Genomic DNA, 16,506 nt, shown 5'->3' on the forward strand with positions numbered 1-16,506 from the left:
TTTCTCATGGGGTCATTGATTTTATTGCCGTCCGAATCCAGAATGTCAATGTCAATCCCCGGCCGAATTACTACTGTTTTTTGACAAACAAAGGTCGTTGTGAGAGGCCGTGTGCGTCTGCGGCTGATTGTGGATTGCTCGTCAACTGAGTCTTCCTCGGTCAGAAGGAATAGGCAAATCCAATGGTGCAGTTTTGAGTATTTATTGAGGAGGAGTCAGGTACATGGAGATGATGATGGTTTACAGGTATTAATATGACAAATAGGTGTGTTTGTGTGTGTGTGTGGTTTTCTGAAACAGAAAATACAATAAAATGTATATTAATAAACATAGGCTATGGTTACACACAGTTGCATAAAGAAGTGACCCGCAGTACAACCAAAAATCCAATCTGGTAGGGTGAGACAAATGATCAATATGGCGATATATTGTTGGCCTTCTCCCTGCGGCTGCGATAAGATAATTGATATTCTGGAGCTTAATATCGATATTTTAATGAATAAAATAAGGCGCTCTAGATAGATTCCCCTGCTCCAAGCATCGCTACTACCTGGCTCCTTGAGGTAGTGCTCAACACATGAATGAGGGAAACGTGAACATGAGATAACTAGCCTAAGGAAAATAAGTTTTTAATTTAATAATGAGAAATAGTGTTTCATAAAAAAACGGAAAAAAAAACCTATCTTTAAATCCTCACTTGTCTGTCTTATGCTTCTCTGAGCAATGTTTGAACTTGGTGTTTTGAGCACTTCTTGCGTTGTTTTTGCCTTTTTACAATGACTCGCTTGGTTTAGTCCTCAGATGTAAGTCGCTTTGGATAAAAGCGTCTGCTAAATGACTAAATGTCTTAAAATGCCACCACAGCTGGAAAAAATCCTAGAGGAAACACTTAAGAGTTTTCCCTACTACAAACACTCAATCAGCAGGATGAGAACTGAGGATTTGGAAGCTGCTCTTGCCAGTCTCAGAGCTTCAGTTACTGAGAGCAGGGCAGTCTCAGTTGAGTGTCTGCTTTTGAAACCAGACTGATTGTTGTCCAAGAGGTTGTTCTGTGTAAGAAAGGAAGAGATCTGGTTGAAAACAACTCGTTCAAGTGTTTTCTCGACGAATGGAAGGAGGGATACCGGTCTGTAATTTTCCAGATGTGCTGGCTTTAGAGTGGGTTTCTTAAGCAGTGGGGTTACCTGAGCCTGCTTAAAAGCTGTGGGAAAGGTACCAGTGTGAAGAGAGGTGTTCATGATATGTGTGAGTGCAGGTACAACTGAGGAAGAAATGGCTTGAAGTAGATTAGTGGGAATAGGATCAAGGCAAGGCAAGGCAAGTTTATTTATATAGCACATTTCATACACAATGGCAATTCAAAGTGCTTTACATAGAAGAAATTAAAATAATCAAAACAAATAAGACTAATTAAAACAGTTTAGAATAAAAAATAAAATAAAGTAGTACTGGTCCACCCCTATCTGAGATGATGGAAGAGATTGAGCCGGTTTACGGTGCCACTGGACCTCAAGCCCAGGGACGTACTCTGCTGGGGTGGTGCTACACCAGTAATTCCCACTTCGCGTGCGCTGTCTGCTGCCGTTACCCTTAACTACGCTCTCAGCGACTTCTTATACTGTCAGCAGTATAACTAACTTACTCCTTCACTCGCCTCATCGGAGTGAAGACTCTCCTTCAAAATCTCTTCCAGAGATTATTAAAAAAATAAAAAACAAACAAAGACAAAACCAGTACAGTAAAAACAGTCGTACGAACAGTGGCACAGTGCTCATTCAGTAAATGCATAGCTAAACAGATGTGTTTTGAGTCTGGATTTGAATGTGACCACTGTAGGAGCACATTCTGATCTCCTCTGGAAGCTGGTTTCAGCTGCGGCTGGCATTATAGCTAAAAGCAGGCTCTCCATGCTTAGAGTGAATCCTTGGTATTTCTAGCTGATGTGATCACAATGATCTGAGTGATCTGTTTATATTCAGTGAGCATATCTGCAATATATTGAGGTCCTAACCCATTGAATTATTTATATACCAGTAATAATACTTTAAAGCTGCAGTCCGTAGCTTTTTCCCTTTTTGTCGCCATCTCTGTTCGAAATCTGTAACTGCAGTGATTCGCGGAATTATCATCTTTACGTGGGTTGTAAATCGGCATGAAACAGCGCGAATGAACACAGTGTTTTGAGGCGAGTGGTGCTGTCAGTCACCGCGCTGTGTGGATACTGTCATACAGAATCACAGATTCACTTTTTGAAAGCTTGACCAACATAAGAATTTTCACCGGAAAATGTCTTCTGAACAAGTAAGTAACATCCATTTTTGATCTGACCAACTAAGGGGGAAAAGCATTCGACATGACAAGCGATCGTTAGATTTAATCAGCGCGATTTACAGCAACCGTGCAAATCATAGCCTACTTTGTTCTCAAATTGTTCATGTTAACAACAGCATTGCGTGACTAACGTTATTTAATGTGTTTTATGATTACCTGTGTAGTTCAGAATTCATATTCTCCATAATAGCTAAACGAGAAAGGGACAACAAAGGAAACTCCATAACTGTGTGAATTAAGAAAACGTACTGTTACACGATTGAACTATTGAAATGTCTTACTTGTTCAGCAGAAAAAGCTTTCTCTTCTTCCGTTTCGAACCCCTTCGGGAGTTCACGCACCTTTCAAAAGCCCCACCGATGTGTATCCTTGTGTTCGCATGAGACGGTTTCTTTCTCTTTCCACCTTAAATCCGAAGTACGAAGTCTTTTGGGTTTTATAACTGGTTAATCTCCAGTTGACACTGATGATTGTTGTCTGCATCTTTCTGGATCCGCCATAAGTTTAATCATGTAAAGTGCTGCGAGAAAAGCCTATACATCTCTAACGTTACATCTCCTCACGCGCAGTATAGCCGGCTAGCCGAAACTCCTTCTTTATGTGTACGGGTGTGACGTAATGACGCAAAGACATGCTCGAATTTCCAGCGAAAACCCACCAGTACCACTGGAATTAAAATCATTATTACAAGCTAACCGTTTTGAATCTAGCTATGGCAAGCAGATAGTTTTGAACACTGGCTGAAGATGTTTTTTTTAAATAATTAATTTGGATTATTTTTAACTTAAAAAAGTTACGGACAGCAGCTTTAAAGTCAATCCTAAATGTAACGGGGAGCCAGTGTAAAGACCCGAGGACTGGTGTGATATGTTCATATTTTCTGGTTCTGCTCAGAATCCTGGCAGCAGCGTTCTGTATGAGCTGCAACTGTCTTATGGTCTTTTTAGGAAGGCCAGTGAGGAGTCCATTACAATAATCCACCCTGCTGTGATAAAAGCATGCACAAGTTTCTCTAAGTCTTGACTGGAAACAAAGCATCTAATTCTTGCAATATTTTTCAGATGATAGTATGCTGATTTAGTTATTGCTTTGACATGACTACTGAAACTAAGGTCTGACTCTAGAGACAAACAAGATTCCTGACTTGATTTTTAGTTTGTTAGACCCCTAGCGTCAAGGTATGCATTCACCTTGAGAACTTCCTCTTTGTTTCCAAACGCAATAACTTCAGTTTTGTCTTTGTTTAACTGAAGAAAGTTTTGGCACATCCAACTGTTTACTTCATCAATGCATTGGCACAGGGAGTCAATGGGGCTGTAATCGTTAGGCGATAGGGCTAAGTAGAGCTGTGTGTCGTCTGCATAGCTGTGGTAAGCAATTTTGTTCTTTCTCATTATTTGGCTCATTGGGAGCATATACAGGTTGAACAGGAGTGGTGCAAGAATTGAGCCTTGAGGGACTCCGGATGTCATGGATGTCCACTCAGACTTATGGTCTACTATACTCACATAATAACCTCTCCCTTCTAAGTATGACCTGAACCATTTTAGGACTGTCCCAGAAAGCCCCACCCAGTTTTCCAGCCTGTCAAGAAGTATGTCGTGATCGACGGTGTCAAATGCAGCACTGAGGTCGAGTAGTACCAGTACGGATAATTTCCCTGTATCAGCATTTAAGCGAATATCGTTTATTATCTTTATGAGCGCTGTCTCTGTGCTGTGATGCGATCGGAAACCAGATTGAAAATTGTCAAAGTATCAATTCGAGCTTAAGAATTTGTTCAGCTGATTGAAGACAACTTTTTCAATGATCTTGCCTATGAAAGGAATATTTGAGATCGGTCTATAGTTGCTTGCAGTTTTCAGGGACTTTGGAAAACTCCCAGAGATAAGTGAGGCATTTACCACTTCTAGGAGATCTGCTTCTAAGCTGTTTAACACACTCTTGAAAAAAGATGTGGGAAGTGCGTCAAGGGCGCAGGTTGATGTTTTAAGGTGCTGTACGGTTTCTTCCAAAATTGTGCCTTCAATTTCTTCGAAAACAGACATGGTAACTACTTTCTCAGGTTGTGGTCTGATCTGTCTGACCCCCGAGCAACTCAATGATGTGCTGATCACCTTTCTGATATTATTGATTTTCTCAGAGAAGAAAGAAGCAAACTCACTACACTTGCTGTCGGAGAGCATTTCACTGGGAATCTGGCTTGGGGGGGTTGTCAGTCTCTCTACAGTAGCAAAAAGAGTGCGTGTGTTGTGCAAAGTTTCTGTTTATAATATTCGAGAAGAAAGTCTATCTAGCTTTGCCTAGTACCATATGAAAAGCATGGATGCTGTCTTTGTAGATGTTATAATGGACTACAAGTTTTGTCTTCCGCCACATGCGCTCTGCTCTTCTGCATTGTCTTTTCATATTTTGCACAGCTGTTGAGTTTCTCCAAGGTGCTTTTTGTCTACCACTCTTCCTGACTTTCACAGGAGCAATATCATCAATTACACTTTTAACTTTTGAGTTAAAAGAATCAAGGAGAAAATCAACAGAGTCAGCAGATATGCTTGGTTTTAAAGATATGGCCTTCATGAATAGCACACTAGTGTTCTCATTTAAGCATCTCTTCTTGACAGACACAGATCTAGCTTCAATGACAGGAGAGATCAATATATCAAAGAAAATACAGAAATGATCAGAAAGTGCAACAATCGATGAGATGTTTAGACCCTTACTAATAAGTAAATCTAGAGTGTGTCCACGATTGTGTGTGGGACCATGTACATGCTGAGTCAGATCAAAAGTTTTTAAAACAGTTGTGATTTCTTTTGCCATATTGTTTTCTGCATTATCTATGTGAATGTTAAAATCTCCAGCAATGGCAAAACAGTCAAACTCTGAGGAAATGGTTGATAGCAGTTCTGTAAAGTCCTCAGCAAAGGCTGGAGAGTATTTTAGAGGCCTGTAAATAATGATAAGTAAAATACGTGGAGCACCTTTTAACACAATACCCAGATATTTGAAAGACGGGTAATTCCCAAATGATATTTGCTTACATTCATAGACATCTTTAAAAAGAGCAGCTAAGCCCCCGCCTCTATTACCCGCTCTGCAGACACTCAGAAAAGTAAAGTTAGGAGAGGATGTTTCATTGAGGACTGTTCCACTGCAGCTGTCTTCTAGCCAAGTTTAATTTAGAAACATAAAGTCCAGGTTGTATGTGGTTATTAAATCGTTGACTAGAAGTGATTTATTTTTAAGTGAGCGGATGTTTAAAAGTGCTAACTTAACAGTCTTACTTTTTGTCCCCACAGCAATCTTGGTTTGGCGCGTAATGGGCACCAATTTAGATGGGTTTGCTGTACGGCTTTTAAAGGCCTTAGATTTTCTATCATGAACAGCAATAGAGAAAGATTCAGGCACACTGGGTTCCCGCTTGTTTTGTAAACATTTAAGAAAGTTACTGTTATAATAGCGGGGACCCGACACATATCACTGAGAGCGTGTATCAGTTGTTTTTGGTTCACCGCGAGCCGATGGAGGAGGGTGTGGGCCCTGGCGCTGTGGCAGAGGCCGAAGAGCTCTCACAGGAGGAGGGGAGGGCGAGCTGGGCCTGCAGGCTTTGGTGGTTGTGGGGCCTGCCGTTTTTTGGTTGACATCTGGGGGCTTGCAGCGAAAGAGTGGGATAGTTTGGTTCCAGCATACACCAGTTTTACCATTTTCTCTGAGAAGCACAGAAGTGGAGATGCTGGAGAGAGGGATAACATGTCTGGGGAGAGGGGCTGTTGCTCTGGTGTTATCGGAGGCTGTAATATGCTGGCCTGGTTTACCTCGCTGTTTTCCAGAAAGTTGTCGTTGGCAGCTGAATCTTGGAGCAGTTCTAATATGTCCCGGTCTGTCTGTGGTGAGTTCTGTGGGCAGAGCTCTGCTGAGATTGTGTCCGTGAGCAGAAGTTGTTGTGGCTGCATGGTGTTATCATTGTCCTTGTGTGATATGTCAACCGCATGTCCATTCAGGTGCTGAAGTGAAGTCCAGTGGTCATTCATACTGTGTCCAGGTGTGTGTGTGCTATTCAGGTTGAGTAGATTGTCGCACACTGCAGAAGGATGATTGAGGGAGAAGTAGATATTAGGGATGCCACAATTCTCAATATAGTATTGAACCGTTCGGTACGACATCCACGGTTCAATACGCGCTTGTGAATTGCGTTTTTTCGGTTTTACATTTAAATTTATGTGCGTTTTATTTCTCTCCGAATTGACTGTTTGTGTGTGCCTGTACGAGCTGAGATGAGGAAACTCCTCCCCGCGACGGCCGCGAGTAAATTAGGGGGCGCGCGCGGCTTAGCCATCATTCCACACTTTAACATGGGGAGCGGCGGTGTAGTGAGTTTTTTTGCAGCCATGTGTTGAGCCCAAGCAACCGTGAAAACCTGTTTGTTCCTCTTGCTGGGAGTGGTCCACTGATGAATGTCTGAACTTTCAGTCTTTTAAGTGTTTCAAAAAGTTCATTGAAATCCTTCTTAAGGAGTTCTGACTGCTCTTTATGGATATCATTTTTCCCCACATGAATGATGAGTCGATTTGCAGTCTTATGTTTCATCAGAATGTTCTTAAGTTCCCTATTTACATCAGAAGTCGTTGCTTGTGGAAGGCAGCACATAGTTGTATTCCTGCTAATAATGTTTCTGATTGTGGAGTCACCCACTATCAGAGTCCTGTGCTCGGCTGCGCTCTGAGCTGAGTGCCGCTGTCTGCTCGATCTTGAGCGCCAGTTAGCAGTGTTAGCTACTGGCTGATTCAGTCTGTGTTCGATCACATTCATCACATTCAGGGATTCCTCATTCATTAATACTTCAAATCTGTTCTCAAGATGTATAGGCGGTGGTAGGAGACCAGTGTTTGCAATCCTTGTCAGAGCCGTATCTGGGGTAGAGGATGCTACTGCAGCAATATGTGATGCTCGTGACAATCTGATGTCTCGAGTGCCTTTGGGTCTCGCTCCCTGTTTGTGCCATCGATTTGTAAGTCGATCGGCTTGTTTCTCTACACTCAGTATGGCCTGTCGAGGAGGACTAGATTCATGGGACTCACCGGCTGTATGCAGAGGACGTCCATGACGAAGCTCTGTTGTGTTTTCCGCCTGGTTTGGTGGTCCCACAAGTAACTTTGTTTCAAGAACTGCAATCCTTTGTGAAAGTCTCTGGCAGTTAGTGCAGCAAGTAGATTCCAGAAGAGGCATTTTCTCTTATCCTTTGGAATGTAGGATCAAGCGGACAGGTGGTAGGGCGATTGGAAAGGAGGAGTTTGAAGACTTCTGCCTCTGAAAGTAGAGAGAAGGAGGGTAAAATGTGTATGTTAGCTGGTAAATGTGTGTGTCAGTATGTGGATTGGTAAATTGGCCGCTGATGGTGGTTGTTTTATTTATGAAGAGTGTGGCAAAATCTTCAGCTGTTAGGGTTGATGGAGGAGGAGGAGGAGGAGAGTTGAGAAGGTTTTCAAAAGCATGCGAGAGTCAGAAGAATTGTTAATTTTGTTGTGAGATATTAGCAGAGAAGGACGAGAGGAGGGATTGATAAAGACCAAGGTCAGTAGGATCTTTCGATTTGCGCCACTTCTTATCTGCACCCGAGTTTAGAACGATGTTCGCGGAGAACATCCAGTGGCGGATTTAGCAAATTGGGGGCCCAAGGCGAAGGTAGTATGGGCCCCCCATCCGATCTTTAAAAGAGAACAAAAAAAAATGTACTGACTGAATGGTGGATAGGCAGGTAAAGCTAATCTACCTGGCACTGTCGGCAGCAATGGGTAGCTCCTCCTTGCTAGCATCATTGCTAACGGTCGTGATGGTGGTTGTATCGTTAGCGTTGTTGTCATTGTCAGCGGGCATCACAAAAAAGTTTATTACCTTCCTTCGGCAATTTTGCTAAAAACGTTTTGCTTTCCTCCCGCTTCCTGCTTTTTTCAGCACTGCTTGGGTAGCTCCGCTTCATTTTTACTCTGTCTACTACTCTGTACACTCTGTCTGTCAATCACTTCTTTTTCTCCGTCAGTTTTTTGGCGCATTAAAGCCTTGTCACTTTCGCAGATGCGCAATAAGTGAGATAATGGAATAGTCCAATGTAGTGAGGTGGGGGGCCCCCTCCTGTCTGCGACACTAATGAATGTTTTTTTTTTAGAAATATATAATTTGCGAAAAGTAAAAAAAAAAAAAAACTTAAGCATAAGTTAATGGGGCATTTTGGGGGCCCCTGGGGCCCAAGGCAATTGCCGACCTTTGCCTAATGGTAAAGTCCGCTCCTGAGAACATCAGAAAACCAATGGGGCAGAGAGTGTGGCGCGGGCTGGCCTGGAGGAAAGGGGGCAGAAGTTGTCCAAGGATGTTAAAGTGGAGAAAAGAGTATCAGTTGCACTGTTAGTATAGTGTTGAAAATTGATCAGGTGGAGGAAGTGTGTATGAGAACAAAGAGGATAGGTGAGAGGGTGAGAGTGAGCGTAGGTGACCTGTGGAGGAGTGTGTGTTGTGTTCTGAGGCAGGTTGACATCAAGCGTGCCGTACAAACCCTGAAAAGTGAAGCCAAAGCGTCTCGATCGCCCCCCGGTGACCGGTCCTTGTATAGGTCATAAACCCCGCCTCCCCGTGTTATTCAACAGGACGTGAGACCAACTAAACAATTAAATTACACTTCAAATATCGTTTTTCCAAAGATGATTTCTGTCATTTACTGTAGTTTTTATCACGCTGATGTAATTTCAAGTGTTTGTTTTTAAAATAAGTTTGTTTTTAGTTAGTTATTTGATGCTATAAAAACGGACTAAAGCAGACTAAGTTTAGCAGTTCAGCAGCATGATCTCCTCGACAGTGTCTGTAGTCCAATTTAGACACTTGTTTGGCCAAAAATGAGTTTGTCTGAAAGTGCATTTTATTTGTGTAATTTTATTGTGATTGTAAAGGACATTGGTCAACATTATGTTGTTTTAATTGTGCTTTATAAATAAACAAACAAACTTGTTAGCAGCCACATTTTTCAAGACGTAACAGCTTAAAAAAATCACGAGAGGGATAATAGTGATGTATTTTATGTCATAGTATAAAATGTGAAAGTGTCTTCAGCTTGTGTTCACCACAGATCTTATTTCAGCCATTTAACCAAAAACCCATTCAAAAAACCCATTGACTTTGGGACGGAAGTTGTAAAATGCTTACTTTGGCCATACCTCTACCACTCTATTGAGTATTAGCATTAGCACACAATGTTGTATGCACGCACGCACAAGCTGAACTGTTACTGTGCCATTTTAGGGTTGTGTTCTTCCCTTTCTGTTTCAGTTATTCCAAAATATGTAAAATAATGGTTACTTAAGTTTATAGTTTCCCTGCTTTAATGTTAATTAATGAGAAATGATAACAGTGTTTTATGTTTTTATTGTATGCTTTATTAAGAGTGTTGTCCACTATATGTCCATGATCACTTTGAGAAAATGTAATGCGCAACAGTCTCACATCTCTCGCTACTGACTTCTGCAACGTTGATGAACAGTAACCAGCCTTTGGTCGTGTTTGTCCCAGTTTTGTCTGTCCCAGAAAAGTGAAATCTCGAGTGACCGTACACCTGCTGTCAGCGTGATTCGTTCCACACAAAAAACAAACACAGCCACATAAATATAAAAATTTAACATAATTTGAAACTCTAATTGCTCATAACCAGTGTTGGGGAAAGTTACTTTGAAAAGTAATGCATTACAATATTGCGTTACTCCCTTAAAAGTAACTAATTAGGCCTACTTAGTTACTTTTTTCCACCTGGGCTGGGCTTGTTTTTTTATAATAACAAAAAAGTTATATTTTTAGGCAAATGTAAAGACCCTTTCACACCAAAAGTGAAATAATAATCCTCAGGCTGAAGGGAATGCAGATTCACGTGTGTACAGTAGAGGAACAGCTCAAACCAACCTTTCCGCTGCTGTTATTCCTGATAACGCAAGAATAGATGCAGGAGAAGAAAGTTTAACACTTACTTTACCAATAAAAACAAAAAAAATATTTTTTTCTTATGGCTTAACCGAATCCTCGAAGGTTAGAAGCAAGTACATTGGTCAATAAAGTCAGATTAAATGCATACAAATTTATGTTATTTAACTTATTTAGTTATTGTAGGTTTGCATAGTATTCTAATTCTGCATTTCACTGATTTTATTAATTTTTTTGAAATATCGAATCTTTTTTTGCGTGCAAGTGAGATGAATAAATGCACACACACATTTAGTCTAGAACTACAATAACTTTCATGTTACACACAAATGGCGACAAACCAGATGAAAACAACTCACAAATGACTGCGTAAAAATTGTTTAATTTATATATTACTTAATATTGTGAACTGCTCACCTCAGAAGACTCTGGCTGTGTCTGAAATCGCATACTCTCGAGTAGGTATTTATTCTGAATAAGTAATTACTTCACGACCGCTAAAAATATGTTCTATATAGTCTGAATGCTACTATATAGTAGGGAAGTGATTTCGGACAAAACATCCTGAAATTACTTTAGATACTTTCATTGTACTTTGCCTAATTTTCTCTTATCTTGAGGACCACAAGTTAAAAATGGCTCATCATACCCCACTCTCCCATATTTTACAATTGTGCTAAATACCGTAAACCTCAGAAGACTCAACACAATTGATGACGTCATCACTGCAATGCCAAGTCAAAAAAGCACCAACTTTAGTTTACAATGGCAAAACATCTATGAACCAACAGATCAAATAAAACAAGGATATTTCATTGCTTTTAGATGGAACTAAAACTATGCATTTATGTATTCCTTATGCAAGAAGAATCAACAGACAATAAAAGTTTAATACTTGGTTGAAGCAAAAAAAAAAAAAAAAATGGAAACGAATAAGACAGGTTTGTCTCTTTATCGACTAACAAGATATCAAAGCATTTCAAGAGAATAAAACTGAAGGCCAGTTTCAAAGATACATTAAAGTATATCTTACATGGGTTTTCTAAACACACCATAAGTGGAAGAATAATTAGTAGATTTGAAAACAATAAAAAAAAAAAAATCTGCCTCGTCTTCACCTTCTTGAACAAGAGTTTGAACCTGTAAAAGCCTTCTACTTTCCCTCATAAATGTGTAAACAGACTACATGTGATACATATGCATTATATTGGACATAAAATGAAACTCGTAACAGACAATAATGATATAATTTATATCATGAAGCAAAATGATATTCAAGAATAAAACATTGAAGCTGCTTTCAGACTGTCAGTCCAAAGCCAATTTTTGTGGATGTTGTTATAGGAAACATCTCTGCAGAAACAAGGTTGTGTCGTTCCAAAGTGCCGGACGAGTGGAAAATGATAATATAACAGAGACATGTTTTGAAACCGGTGGAGACGACAGCAGGGAATAAAGCCGCTCAGACCTCCTACGATTCTGATACACATTGTCATGTAGTAAATAAGACATAATGTATATTGAAAACCTCTCTTAAAGAACGTTATTCATTGTGACAAAGTTAGATGATGTTTCTTTGTCCTGTTGATCGTTGTGGCTGGTTAGGACAGATTTAGAGGCTGTTAACACGATACCGTTTCAACTAAAAACTAAACTAAAAAGTGTTTTTGCTGTTTTGGCCTGAAAGATTTATACTGAAAACGGGTTTCAAAGTTTTTGAAAATAATATCATTATTGTCTCCGTGTAAACTACAAAAACATGAATTTGTGAAAATGGTGATTTCATGTGTATTACGTGTTTAATCTACAGGCGCGGAGTTTTTTTTTTTTTTACAAAGTGACATCGCCAACTACTGGCCTGGCAGGAGAATACAGTGTTTTTAGTCGCTTTCACAGATCCGAGTGAACTGGGATCATTTTGACCACATTGTCATCTGAATGCACAAAAACTAAATTTAAACTATTTTTTTTCTTTCTGATTTTAGTACATTGTTGTCTTGTAAAAGTATCCTCATATTGAAGATATTTTATTGTTCTGCTGTGTTATTGTGTCACGTTTGGTGAGGACACAGCATTAGACCTGAAAGTGCTGGATCTGAAGATGATCTACTTGCTGTGATTGTATTTTATATGACTGCGTAAAGAAGATAATTGAGTGAAACTCTTTCCACAAGGAGTGCAGTGATACGGTTTCTCTCCAGTGTGGATCCTCTCGTGTGTTTTCAGTGATTCTGACCAATTGAATCTCTTATCGCAGTGTGAACACTTATAAGGTTTCTCTCCAGTGTGGATCCTCTCATGTGATTTCAAGGTTCCTGACCGATTGAATCTCTTGTCGCAGTGTGAACACTTGTAAGGTTTCTCTTCAGTGTGAATTCTCTGGTGCCGTTTCAAACATGAATTTGTAAGAAAACTTTTCCCACACACAAAGCACACATGAACTTTTACACCAGTATGTCTTTTCTGATGAACTTTTAAATTCTGCAGAAGTGAAAAACTCTTTCCACACAAAGAACATGAATGTGGTTTCTCCTGTGAATGAACTGAGAGGTGATTCTTCAAGTTTGAAGCCCTCAAAAATGTTTTTCCACATTGATCACATTCATGCAGTTTCTCTCCAGTGTGGATGTTCATGTGTTGCTTAAATTCAACCTGTTGTCTAAAACTCTTCCCACACTGATCACATAAGAACGGTTTCTCTCCAGTGTGGATCCTCATGTGAACCAAAAAAGTCCTTGTGTGTTTGAAATTCTTTCCACACTGACGGCAGGTGATATATTTCTTACCTCTTCTTTTCAATAAAGAAATGCTTTCAGTCTGTGAGTGAGTTTTTTCCTCCTCTTCACTCTCCTCATTCTTCAGCATCAGGCCTGAAATGAAAAGTAAAAAAGTTGCATTTTAAATAAATCATAAATCAGAGAGAAATGTAAAGTAGGGATGTCCCGATCTGATCAAGCGATCCGAAATCGGGCCCGATCACGTGGTTTCAGACTCGATCGGAATCGGACGTTACCTCCCGATCAGGACTCGGATATATGTAAATTAGGGGTGTAACGGTACATGTATTCGTAATTATTGAACCGTTTCGGTTCGAGGCTTCCGGTTCGGTACGCATACAAACCGAACGATTCCTAGGACCATTTTTCCTGCGATCACCACAACGTTGCGCAACATCAGATGGCAAACGTAATGAAAGTGGAACGAAACTGCGCTACTCATTATATTGTGCTTAACGGACCCTTTATCAGTTCGGACCAGCAACATCTGTGCAGCGCGAGATCAAGCGACACAGCGCTGAGAGATCCAGTGAAGAAAACATTTGAATTCGCCACTGAAGTAATAACATCGCTGCGAGATCTAGTGAGAAGCATTCACATTTCTCCGTTATTAACCGTAGATCTCTATTAGATCAAACAGCGCTGACGTGGACACCAGGAGAAACATTGTGCCGCCCGTGAATGAACATGGATTTAATGTTGCACTTCAAAACTCAAATATTATATAAATATATATTTAAATGTTATTTTTAATGTGATTACCAAAACATTATTTGTTCATCCTTCAAAGATTACCCCATTTATAAACCTGAAAGTTTCAAGATGTAGGAAAACTCAAACTTATTTAAAAATAGTTTTTCTTTTAATAAATAGGAATTTCTCTGGCATTTCTTTCTTTTTGCTGTATGGTATCGAACCAAACCGCAAATTTTACCGCAACTGTTACACCCCTAATGTATATATTCTCATTATTTTTTTATACACTTTTAAAACATTTTTTTTTTGTTTACATGCCTGCCGGGTATTTTAAGTTGAGGTGTCCAAAAGTGAAGATTTGATGTTATTTATTACTTGATTGTTCAAGCTACCTCACAGAAGTGCTCTGTTTGTTAACCGAGTTGTTGAATGTTAAAATAAGGTGAATTAAATAAAAAATAAGGAACATCCTGGATCTGTTTTTTCTCTCTTCTTTATTCTTTTTATATGTATTATATAAGTATCGGATCGGGACTCGGTATCGGTAGATACTCAAAATCAAATGACTCGGACTTGAGGGCAAAAAAACCTGATCGGGACATCCCTAATGTAAAGTGAAAGTAGAGAACAGCTACACAAATAATTTTGACAACAGGATTGTTTTTAGAACATTGTCATGTGTGCGCAGAAAAACTTTTACATTTTAGTACATCATTGTTGTAAACGTAACCTCATATTGAAGAGATTTTATTGCTCTACAGTATTATTGTATCAAGTTAAGTGAGGATGCGGCTTCACACCTGAAAGTGCTGGATCTGAAGATGAACTACTTACAGTGATAGTTTTTTGTATGCCTGTGTAGAGCAGTTAATTGAGTGAAACTCTTCCCACATGCAGTGCAGTGATACGGTTTCTCTCCAGTGTGGATCCTCTCGTGTGTTTTCAGGGATCCTGAATCTTTGAATCTCTTGTCGCAGTGTGAACACTTGTAAGGTTTCTCTCCAGTGTGGATCCTCTGGTGCCGTTTCAAACATGAAGTTGTAACAAATCTCTTCCCACATTCAGAGCACACATTAACTTTTTCACCAGCATGTCTTTTCTGATGAACTTTTAAATTCGGCAGACGTGAAAAACTCTTTCCACACAAAGAACATGAATGTGGTTTCTCCTGTGAATGAACTGTGAGGTGGATCTTCAGGGCTGAAGCACACAAAAATGTTTTGCCACATTGATCACATTTATGCAGTTTCTCTCCAGTGTGAATCCTCATGTGAACCAATAAAGTCTTTGTGTGTGTGAAACTCTTTTCACACTGACTGCAAGTGAAACATTTATTGTCTTTTCTTTTCAGTAAAGAAATATTTTCAGTCTGTAAGTGAGTTTTTTCTCCAGTTCTGACATGATGATGTTTCTCCTCTTCACTCTCCTCATTCTTCAGCATTACATCTGAAACAAAAGTCAAATGTAGGGCTGTCAAACAGCTACATTTTTTTAAATAATTAATCGCAAATCAAATTTGGCTGAGAAATTACGTTCAAAAGATAATTTAAAGTCATTACTGTGTTAAATTAGAAAAGCATCAAATACACATTACAAAAAGTAGCTTTAGAAACAAATTTTTTTTGATTCAACAGAATTTATTACTAACGAGGGTGAGTAAATTATGACTGAATTGTGTGAACTACCGTATTGTTCAGAATATAAGACGACCCTGATTATAAGACAATCTAGTTCACCCTGATCTCAACAGCAATACTGCTTTAACAAACAGCACAACATAAATACTTATTTGCCATGAAAACAAAACTTTCAAAACATTACTTGTGATGATACTTGTCTCTCACAGATCACTACTAGTAAAGAGAAATCGTACTAATTGTCAAACTTCACGACACATGACCCTACAGGAGTGATTACCGATAGGCTTGTCTATCAGCCGCAAAAAAAACAGTCCACCTCTGCGTAAAACCATAGAATTCAAATGAGTGCACTTTCTTTTTCACACGGCTGTAGAAAGTGACTATATTATTTATTAGTTTATTTATAATTATTTATTGGTATTTCCTACTACAAACACTAAATCTGGTGAACTGCTTTATAACCTCACTGTTCTTCAGCCTCATTAATGAAGAATAAAGAATAAACACCAACCTCTTTGTTCTTCTCTCATGTTCTCACCGTCCATCAATGAACTCTGTGTTTGCAGATATCAGCTCTTCCTGATGGTTTGATGCTCGTCTTCACTTGTAGCTGATGGGAATATTCCAGCATTTATTGGAGAATTGCAGTGGGAGGAGCTTCACTGAAGGAGGAGGAGCAGATCTGTCAAAATCAAGAAGAAATCACTGAGTTTGTTTGTATTCTAATTCAGACGTATTTAATGTTAATCTATCTATAGTAAAATAACTTTTACGTAAATTAATTGCAAAGTGTTTTATACTTATTCACATTTTTATTTCTAAAAATTTCATCCACATACTTTATTCCAACATGTATCTTACCTCTCATTAAAATATAGGCAAATATATAGAAAAAATTGAGAGTATAACAATAAACAGATACAAACAATGTAAAAATAAAAAAGACAAGATAAACTTAGACAATTAAATATACAAATTTGCAAGAAAAGAATAGCCCGCCAGTTGAGTTTGACTTAACTACTTGTTTTTGTTTTTTTATGGAACATGTTTTTTCCACAGATTATGCTGTTATGAAATTTATATCTTGTAGATGATCACAATATATG

At 39.1% G+C, this 16,506-nt stretch overlaps 2 protein-coding genes across 2 annotated transcripts in view; both read right to left on the reverse strand.

The window, feature by feature from the left end:
• The window catches only part of LOC130073570 (zinc finger protein 226-like), a 130,840-nt gene extending 114,741 nt beyond the window's left edge, over positions 1 to 16,099 (reverse strand). Inside the window, exons 1-2 of the mRNA XM_056239050.1 lie at positions 15,912 to 16,099; positions 14,595 to 15,206 (exon numbers count right to left, since the gene is read on the reverse strand). Of these exons, the coding sequence (XP_056095025.1) occupies positions 14,595 to 15,206; positions 15,912 to 15,945 (646 nt within the window). The 5' untranslated portion in view covers positions 15,946 to 16,099. The remainder of the gene's footprint in view (positions 1 to 14,594; positions 15,207 to 15,911) is intronic.
• On the reverse strand, positions 12,342 to 13,152 carry zgc:174224 (uncharacterized protein LOC100126810 homolog). The gene has a single exon (XM_056239029.1). It carries the CDS (start codon positions 13,150 to 13,152, stop codon positions 12,394 to 12,396), a length of 759 nt encoding a protein of 252 aa, XP_056095004.1. The 3' UTR covers positions 12,342 to 12,393.
• Positions 16,100 to 16,506: the final 407 nt, after the last annotated feature.

Source organism: Rhinichthys klamathensis, unplaced genomic scaffold, assembly GCF_029890125.1.
Source record: "Rhinichthys klamathensis goyatoka isolate OS25496 unplaced genomic scaffold, OSU_Roscu_1.1 h1tg000552l_1, whole genome shotgun sequence".
Classification (NCBI taxonomy): Eukaryota; Metazoa; Chordata; class Actinopteri; order Cypriniformes; family Leuciscidae; genus Rhinichthys; species Rhinichthys klamathensis.